Source organism: Benincasa hispida, unplaced genomic scaffold (assembly GCF_027475165.1).
Source record: "Benincasa hispida cultivar pf3 unplaced genomic scaffold, pf3_genome.v1.1 HicScf981, whole genome shotgun sequence".
NCBI lineage: Eukaryota > Viridiplantae > Streptophyta > Magnoliopsida > Cucurbitales > Cucurbitaceae > Benincasa > Benincasa hispida.
Window position 1 is genome coordinate 8941 of NW_028327132.1, and position 9937 is coordinate 18877.

Here is a 9937-nt window from a genome sequence, read left to right on the forward strand (position 1 = left end):
GTTAGATCTAGTAGTTCACTCTAAACTAAGGATAAAGGAAGGTCGAAGTATGGATCTCCTAGGCCACATACCAGCAAATGGAGGTCAAAGTATGGATCTCCTAGGCCATATACCAGCAAGGGAGGCCGAAGTATGGGTCTCCTAGGCTATATACCAGCAAAAGGAGGCCGAAGTATAGGTCTCTTGGCCGGTAACAGACGTTGGGAACTAGAGCGATGTATGCTTGTTCTCAACTAAGGAATAATGATGTTTAATGGTGGTTTTAAAAGTTTTGTGTATATATTTGCTTGGTAAATTTTAGTTCCAGTATTATGTTTTCGAGCTTTCAGTTTAAGCATGAGATTTATGTTTTTATTAAGTCACTCACAAGGCTTTTAGCTCACGTTTTCAAATGTTTTCCTTTTTAGGTAGCGGTCAGAATCCTCGAGGTTGATCCTGCTGCTGTTTGCCACTGAAAAGCCCGGCTTGTTCAAAAGAACTTAGGTTGATGGCTTGTTTATGTACACATGTTTTGAGAGGGACTAGGACTTTGTTAGGAATGTTTTAGGGCGTTTGTGAATATTTTTCCGTAGATGTTATGTCATGGTTATATGCATGTGTTTATGTATCTTTGTAGAACCTTGAGGGAGGCTTGCTGTATGCATATACTACTAATGTGTTAAACAAGTTGGTATTTAGATTAGAAGGCTTTGATGGTGGGTACTGGCAGTAGGGTTAGTAACTACCACGGTCATATCCTTATCCAGATTAAAAGGATAATCTGGAAGGGGATGTGACAATATCCATGGCTATTACATGCGTATTTGAACTTTATGTAGAGACATAAAGATGGATCAAGTTTGAGTAAATAACCAAAATGGTCTATAGTATACGAATAAGATTGGGTGCCTTATTCAGGTAATACTATTGGATGCGATCCACTACGCAATTGTTACAATTTGTTATAATGGTGCTACAAACGAAGTGATCCTAATTTGTTCCTATATTGACATGAGGAGTGGGGGCGTCCTATGCAATGAGTTTGCGGAAGATTGGACCAAGAAATAAGTCACTCTTACTTTATAACATTGTTTACTGTTTAAGACTGACTATTTCGCTTAGATGACCTAGGTAACTTGATCTTAATCTTGAGCTAACTATAAACTCCTGTTTATTCGGGATTATCCTTAGATTTGTATAGGTGAGGGTTGGCTCAATAGGACAAGTTTAATAAGCCTCCCATTTCAGGGGTAAGACTGGGTAGATAACTAGGAACATAGGGTGCAAGACGGAATTCACGACTACCCGATTTAGTGATCGGAGAAAGGTTGTTCTCTTAAGTACTGAATGTAGGTCTTGAACAAGGGGTCCCACCCTCTCATAGGCTCGAGAGGGATCCGGTTTAGTGATTGGATCACAAACCAATTGTTCATTAGAGGATTAGTGGAACTTAAGGAGCAAGATAATATATTAGGGGTACAACATATTGACCCAACCGTTATTACAACACAACCTGTAAAGGGTCAACTTACTATTTATGATTAAATCAAGTGGACACATATATATCTACAGTGAGGAGAGTGTAACTATCGAGCTACAGTGATGTGACTTAATACTAATTAATTTGGTCTAAAGAGTTTTAGCCGATTAATCTTAAATCATTGGAGCTCATGATTTGTAGGTCCATAAGTCCCTCTACTAGCTCGTAAAACATGAACACCTTGAATTAATAAATCGAGTGAATTTGGAATGATATCAATTTGAAGTGTTCAAATTGAAATTAGGGTTTGAATTTGAATAGTTCAAATTCAAATTAGAGTTTGTACAATTATATTCGATATAATTAATCAATATTTTTTTAATTTATCGAAATTAAACGAAATTGGAGAGTTTTTCAAATATTGATTTAGATATTAATTACATGAATAGGATTCATGTTTAAAATTAGATGTGTGATTATAATATTTGATATTAAAACTGTTATTTAGTTAATTAAAAACCAAATTAATTTTCAATTTCAATTCAATTTGAGAAGTTGAATTTTGATATTTTAGATTTAATTAATTATGAATGAATTAAATTAAATTTTTTAGTTAATTTTTGAATTAATTAAAATTTGGATGTAAAATGGGAATTAGTTTTTAGTTTAGTGGATACATCCACAATCTTATTAAGCAGGAGGTGTTCTCCTCTTAAATTACACACCTAGCACACTTGATTTGCTAATTGAAGTGCCATGCTTAAGGGCTTGCATGTTGATTAAACATAAAAACTCTTCCATTCCTGCAGATTTAGAGAGAGAGCTGGAAAAGAATGTTTTCTGCTGCTGCTGACTTCTTCATCTGAAAATCATTCCAACTTCCTTCACAAAAATTCACTCTAATTTGAGCTCCACCACTCAAATTTAAGGCTGAGAATAGTAGAGAAGATCTCTGGGTGGTTCATTGAGGAATTTGAGCTGGAATTACTTGAAGAAGTAGCTTGGATTGGAGAAAATTCATCAAAAGTATGTTACTTGAAACACACTTATGAAAAATGTGTTTTAATATGCTTTTAGAACTCAAGATTAAATGTAATTAGAGTGCTTATTGATTATGTTGCTTCTGTTACATGTTAGCATATCCTATTGGAGACATGTCTCATAGTTCTAGACCTTCTAGGAGATCCTTTCACACTTTAGCCTAAAGAATCCCGTTATATAATTCAAACTATTATGTCAACAAATACCATCTGGTCACCACCAGGATGTTTCTCTTAATTTTTTTTTTATTCCTACATCTTGGTGTTTACAAATATCCTTTACTAGGTCCTTGCACCACACACTCTCATAAAGTGGATAAACTAATTCATATATGAAACAACTTTCAAATATTTAAGGATATATTATGGCTATGCAAATTATTGCCTCAAAAGCAAAAATATTACTTTGTAGTCCAATTTACACAACTCAGGATAAATACATGGATTTCTCTAAACCCTATATGAGACAGTGTATCTTGTAAAAGATCAAATTTTAAACTTTATACACCAACATCTCATTATTCATAAATTTTAATTTTCAAATTCAATGGTCATACTATTGATTTAATCAACCAATTGTATATTAGATGTTAATTAAGTCTCATGTAAGAGTTACAATCCCTCAACACTTGACTTTAGCATTATACACTATCATTCCATCTGAAGCTATTGTATAAAAAACTATTGTTAGATTTGTAAATATTCATATATATATTTTGCTACCCATTACAATTTCTCATAAGCTTATCATATTTTCTACTTAAACAGAAGTTTTTATGAAATGTCTTATTGCTTACTCGAAAATTACTTTCACAAAATTTTAAGTGAGGCCCATAAACAAATCGTACTAGTTTAGTTTTTTTAGATGGCCAATGAAATATAATTCAATGTATTAAAGATTATATTATTGGCTAGATCAGAAGTTAACATTTATATTATGATCATTACTACCATTATTATTTGAACAAATATGGGTTGAGTGTCAAAAATTTCAACTCTAGAGAAGATAATTTGTGTAGTCCAAACTCCAAAGGGTTGGAGAAGGAAGGACCATAAGAAGTTAGCAACACATAAGCCAAGCGTGGACCTGCCATAAGAGTAGACGACACCAAAGTTTAATAATGAACTTGGAAAACGAAGAATACCAAATTACAGATACGCAACTCTGCGTCTCATTCTCATTTGTATTTTGTGGTGTTTATCACTTCTTCAATCCAACCCAGCGATTCACCTCCACATAATCACAAACTACCTGAAAATTATTCAACAAAATAAAAAAGAAAAAAAATCCAAAAATGAAATTTCGATACACTTGTGGTTGAAATTCAAATCAAAGCTTAATTCAATCAGCGCCAGTATCTGTTCCCTGGCGTATCCTTTCCCCGTTGCGGATTACCCCTTTCACTCTTTTCATCCATGGCCGCCGTTGCTGCAGCAGGTGGGGTTAGTATTGGAGTGACCAACCTCCAACTGAGCCATTTGAAACAACCCATTTCGCCATTTATCGGGAAGAAGCTCAGCTTCAAACACAAATCGGCCTATCTTTGGAGAGTATCCGTTCAGAATCCCAGAAGGGTACTGGTTTCGGCTCTGGGCGCCGAGCTGATCGATGTGGTTCATAATCTCTTTGTGGGTGTGGGAGTGGGGCTTCCTTGTACGGTGATGGAGTGCGGTGATATCATATACAGAAGCACTTTGCCTAAGTCTAATGGCTTAACCCTCACAATTCCTGGTGCTATTTTGGCTTTGGGCACTCTTTCTTATCTCTGGGCCACTCCTGGAGTGGCTCCTGGCTTCTTTGACATGTTTATTCTTGCATTTGTTGAGAGGATTTTGAGACCCACTTTCAGAAAGGTTTGCCAATGACTAGTTTCTTTTTATATCTGCAATTTTCTTTGGTGACTGATCCTTGTTGAGAATTTTAGTCGTTGAAATGGGAAAACGCTAAGGAAATGAAGTTTTTCATTTGCAGGATGATTTTGTTTTGGGAAAGAAGTTGGGAGAAGGAGCGTTTGGTGTGGTCTATAGAGTGTCACTGGCTAAAAACCCTACAGACAAGGTACACTCGGAGCTTGCCATGTTTTACATCCCTTCTCATTTTAAGTTAATTTGTTCTCTCAGATGATTGTTCTACGAGCACCTTATTTAAGTTAGTCATTATTCTACATTAAGAATGAATTTGAGATGAAATTTAAATTGGACTTTTGAGTGTAGGATATTGAGCAGTTGTTCTGGAGTTGCCACTTTTGCAGTTGATTTGAGGTCGCTTTTGAACTCCTTTGGGGTTTCTTTTGTTCCTTTTAAGGGCACGGGGAAATTGTATTTATTTGTTGTTATTTTTTTGATTTTGTGGTGTTATTGAAAGAAATAGTAGGACCTGTAGAGGGGTTGATCGTCTTGAGGCGTTTCTGGAAAATACTAGGTTTTATACTTTCTTGTGGGTGGTGGCTTCTAAGGTCTTCTGTAATTATCAGTTAGGTGCTATTCTTTTGGATTTGAGGCCATTTTTTAGGGTTAGGGGCTCGCCTTGTGTGAATTATTTATTAATTTTATTTTTTGTATGGCCTTGTATATCCTTTCATGTTTCTTAATGAAACTTCGATTTCTTATTAAAAAAAAGAAAAAAGAAAAAAAGAAGAGAGTTTTGACTTTTGAGTGTAGTGCTTTTGGTAAAGCATGGTTCAAGAAAAGTTCTGTTGTAATTACCACTTTTAACTATGAAATTATATGCCATGAAAAATTATTACTTGTTTAATGATCATCATCATAATAATTGTTGATTTACGATTTTAGTATTATTTGAGGAAGACATAAGCATAAAATGAATGCTAGCTTTAGCTACTGAATGTGCAAAGAATGCATGTATACATGTGTTAAAACGTCATTTTCTGATTTTACCAGAAGGAAGGTGACCTTGTCTTGAAAAAGGCTACCGAGTATGGTGCAGTTGAAATTTGGATGAACGAGCGAGTTCGACGTGCTTGTGCTAATAGCTGTGCAGACTTTGTGTATGGCTTCCTTGAGGTGTTGCTACATTGGCTTTTATTTTTTTATCACTATTGTTTTTGTTGATGAGAGATAATTTCATTAATGTATGAAATTACAAAATAGGGGGAAAAAGAAACTCCAATCAAAGAAGTTACTATAAACATTTCTAATTGGACAAAGGAGAGAAAATAGAATAGGAAGAGAAGAGAGAATTCACATTACACCAAAAAGGCAAGATAAAGGACATCATAAAAAAAATGCTATAAGTAGTCTCTTTCGATTCAAAAGTCCTATGCTTTCTTTCTTTTCCATATTGACCACAAAAAAGCCTGAATGAGATTCGTCCATAAAATTTCCTTTTGCAATCTGAATGGATGGCCCAATAAAATAACTTCAAGGAGAATGTAAGGATCCTTTGGAAGGATCACCTATCAATTAAAAGGCTTTCTCACATCGATCCATTGGCTATATTAACCCTTCAAATTTAGGACATCATTTTACTAATTGCCTGTTTCATAGTTATTTTGGGTTTTTAGTGTTTAAAACTAAGTTAGTATACCCGATCATTTCTTAAACATTTGAGGCCTTTCCATTCTTGATCCTCCCGTTTTAGGATTAGGGATGATTTTGCAACACATAGTGTCTATCAACTTTTTAAGATTGAAGACATTTTTCTTTTTTGATCCTCCCATTTTAGGATTAGGGATCCTCACCCTTAGGACTCAAGGATACAATTGCACGACCTATAAAACAGATCCGGTTCCCGAATGCATTTCAGCAACTATTACCTTTTATATTTCCCAATTCCTAGTATTCCAAATATAATATATTGGTAAATTTGAAAAACTAGAAGTAGTTGTAATGGGAAGTCTGTGTTTGTAAAATATGGCTAAGATTTCGATAATGTTTGTAGAAAGGGAAAATCAAATAGTACAGTAGTTATCAAATGTAGCCTAGGACTTCGAAAACTTGCTATTACATAAAATAACAAAATAACCATTATATATTTTGGAGTTATTCTGTTGTTTTAACTATAATGTTGAATTTACTCCCAGAACTCTTCAAAGAAAGGAGATGGTGAATATTGGCTCATATGGAAGTTTGAAGGGGAAGCTACATTGGCAGATTTAATGCAAAGCAAAGAGTTTCCCTATAATGTTGGTACTTTCTCTCGGCTGTTATTTTCTTAGAATGCTGTTGGAACTAATTAGTATGACAATATATGGTTTTTGGAGGTTTCGGAAAACAATTTTTTTTCCCCCCTATTGGAGGAGGCTTGGAAGTAAATACTTGAGAATTTTTTCTGTCACATTATGTTTGAGAGTTCATAGTTGTCAATGGAGATTCATTTGTAAAATAAAAAATTCTAGCCAAGTACTTATGGATTTGAATAAGGAGTTAGTTTGATGTAAATCACTGCTGTAACTAAAAACTTTCCAAATTAGATAGCTAAGTGGTGGCTTTGAAAGTCAGGTAGAGAGGATGATTCTCGGCGAGGGGCAGCAGTTGCCCAAAGGGTTGGAAAGGGAGAATAGAATCATTCAGACAATTATGCGACAGCTCTTATTTGCATTGGATAGTCTTCACTCGACAGGGATTGTGCATAGGGATATCAAGCCACAGAATATCATTTTCTCTGAAGGTTAAAAGCAGCAAATGCAAATAAATATGGCTTAGATTCAAATTCATTTTTCTTATCTCATTTTATTAAACCTGAGCAGGATCTCGCACTTTCAAAATTATTGATCTTGGAGCTGCTGCTGATTTGCGAGTTGGCATTAACTATATTCCAAAGGAGTTTCTATTGGACCCCAGGTATGTTCACAGAACCTATTGGGGCGGAAGGGAAAGATTCTCTGAATTTCTTCGTCATTTTGCAATTGTTTCCTTGTTTCAATAGAAAATGAAACTGGTTCCTGTCGATACTCTTGTATTCTCTCTCTTATTAGCACAAGTTTCTTTTTAGAGAAAAACAAGGAATGTCAGAAAGATACATATAATCATCCTTTGACTGTACTGTCTATTTCACTGATGACACATGATCAATTTTAAAGCAATGCCAATTCCTTTCTAAAAACAAGCATGACTAAACTGGATGGTGGCTAGTCCAAATTATTCATTACTTATATTTTTAGTAGTTTTGGTTTGTTATTACATAAATGTATGGTTCTTCCATTGAAGATATGCGGCCCCAGAGCAATACATCATGAGCACACAAACACCGTCTGCTCCCTCAGCTCCTGTGGCAACTGCACTTTCCCCAGTCCTTTGGCAGGTGCAGAATTGTATAACATCCATGTGGCGATGCGAAAATTTCTAAGCTTCATTTATGGTCTTTGACTTTGATGATATGTCATGTCCTTAACAGATGAACCTCCCAGATAGATTTGATATCTACAGTGCCGGTCTCATCTTCTTACAGATGGTAAGTCGATCACTGCCTTAACTGTCTAAATTGTTATAATTGTAGTCTACCAACTTTGTTTCTTGTGTTGTGCCTAATTATTTCTTGAAATATAAAAAGTTCCAATGTATGGACGGATATTAAATATATCACATCAAATGTTGTATGGTTAGTCACTTATCTTGAAGAATTAGTCACAACATAGTAGGCTGATGAAAAATTGTAGTTTTATTAGAAACAAATCGTGAATGCAGAAAATGAACAAATGTAGACAATATTGAGATGTTGATAGATTTCTAGCAAAGAGGTGATGTTTCAACTTCTAGTTGATGCATATCATTTATTTGTGACTTGTAATCGGGTTTCTTCTCACAGGCATTTCCAGCATTACGGACAGACAGCGGCCTGATACAATTCAACCGTCAGTTGAAAAGATGTGACTACGACTTAGTTGCCTGGAGGAAAAGCGTAGAGCCTCGAGCTAGTTCCGACCTAAGGAAGGGCTTTGAATTGTTGAATTTAGATGAAGGAATAGGATGGGAACTCCTGACATCAATGGTTCGATACAAAGCACGACAAAGAACAAGCGCTAAAGCAGCTTTAGCTCACCCATATTTTAACAGGGAAGGTTTATTAGCTCTGTCCTTGGTGCAGAAACTGAGGTTGCAGTTCTTTAGAGCTACACAACAGGACTACACTGAAGCTGCTAATTGGGTCATTCAGCTAATGGCAAAATCAGGAACCGAGCAGGATGGTGGCTTCACTGAAGCTCAGCTTCTTGAGCTCAAAGTTTGTTTATGAAAAATATCTATTTTTTTAATCATTCTTCTGTGAGAAAAATGAAAGAATGTTTTGGAAAGTTTGGTTCTCTCTTCGAGCTTCTCAAATGTAGATTCTGATTGTTGTTGTCTCGTTATGAACTTGCAGGAAATGGAGCCGAAGAAGAAAGCAAGCGCTGAAAGAAATGCTTTGGCTTCGATTCTCAAGCTGCAACGGAAGATCTTAAAAACGTTAAATGAAAGCATGGATGAGCTAAGTCGACGAGGCAAGAGCCTGTGGTGGAGTAGGTGGATTCCCAGAGAGGAATGAAGATAGTTTGTATGTATATATTTTGCAAGTTTTCTTCTTTTTCCTTCTTTTGGTTGTAAATTTTGTGTAGTCATTCTAACTAAACACAAGTGAAGATATAGAAGCTGAAATCTAAAAGATACGTACTAGAAGTCTCTCAAACAAGCATGAACTCTTATGACAGTAAAAACATTGATTTTAACTGTATTGTTCGCCAGAATCCTATATATTATAGATAAGTTTTCACTAACAGAGACGTTTATGCAATTTCTTGGACCATTTTACATGGTCATGTTGGTCAAACTTTATTTTATAGTTCAATTCTATCAAATTGTACCTTGAATTTAAATAAATTGTGAAATTCAAGTCTGTTCCGTAGTGATATTTTTAGTGGTTTAAGTAAGCAGATAGTAAGCGGATCAGACAATAGCTTTCATAGGGTAATAGTAAGCGGGCTAGTCTCCGAAAATGCTTGTTCTTCTAACGTTGGAGCTAGCGTTTTAGCTGCTTGGCCCAAGTATGAGCTTTTGTTATTGCATCAATGTGGTGTGATACTGTTGCTTTTTGTGGTGATTAACAATGACAAAAAGGGAAAGTCTTTGTTTGGATGTTTGAAATTTGAGTCGGCGTCCAGTCCTGGGGGTTGATTTATTTATTTTATTATTATTATTATTATTTTTTCAATAGGGGCTTAGGGAAAAGGATAGCTTGAATAAGTACCCAAAGGCCATTTTTTAGGGGCTTAGAAAAAAGGAATTGCCAAAACCAGGCTGTAATCGTACAACTAAATTCTATCATTATAACTATCGAGGTATTATAACTCCTATAATCTAGGAGTATTTTCTCCGACATAATTCTTAATTGAAATGTAGGAAACAGAATTATATTTTAACAGTTTCTAATGACAATGGAAACTTTTAAGATGTCAGAAGAAAAATTGAAACTAAGTCTCTAAGTGAGGTCAATTTTGAACGGATT

At 35.2% G+C, this 9937-nt stretch overlaps 1 protein-coding gene across 1 annotated transcript; it reads left to right on the top strand.

Annotated features, from left to right (window-relative positions):
• Positions 1–3571: 3571 nt before the first annotated feature.
• On the top strand, positions 3572–9209 carry LOC150029721 (serine/threonine-protein kinase STN7, chloroplastic-like). Its single transcript, XM_090310419.1, has 10 exons — positions 3572–4353; positions 4472–4558; positions 5401–5523; positions 6543–6644; positions 6961–7129; positions 7209–7302; positions 7669–7762; positions 7856–7912; positions 8267–8680; positions 8819–9209. The coding sequence occupies exons 1-10, from the start codon at positions 3916–3918 to the stop codon at positions 8978–8980; spliced, it is 1740 nt and encodes a 579-aa protein (XP_090166545.1). The 5' UTR covers positions 3572–3915; the 3' UTR covers positions 8981–9209.
• Positions 9210–9937: the final 728 nt, after the last annotated feature.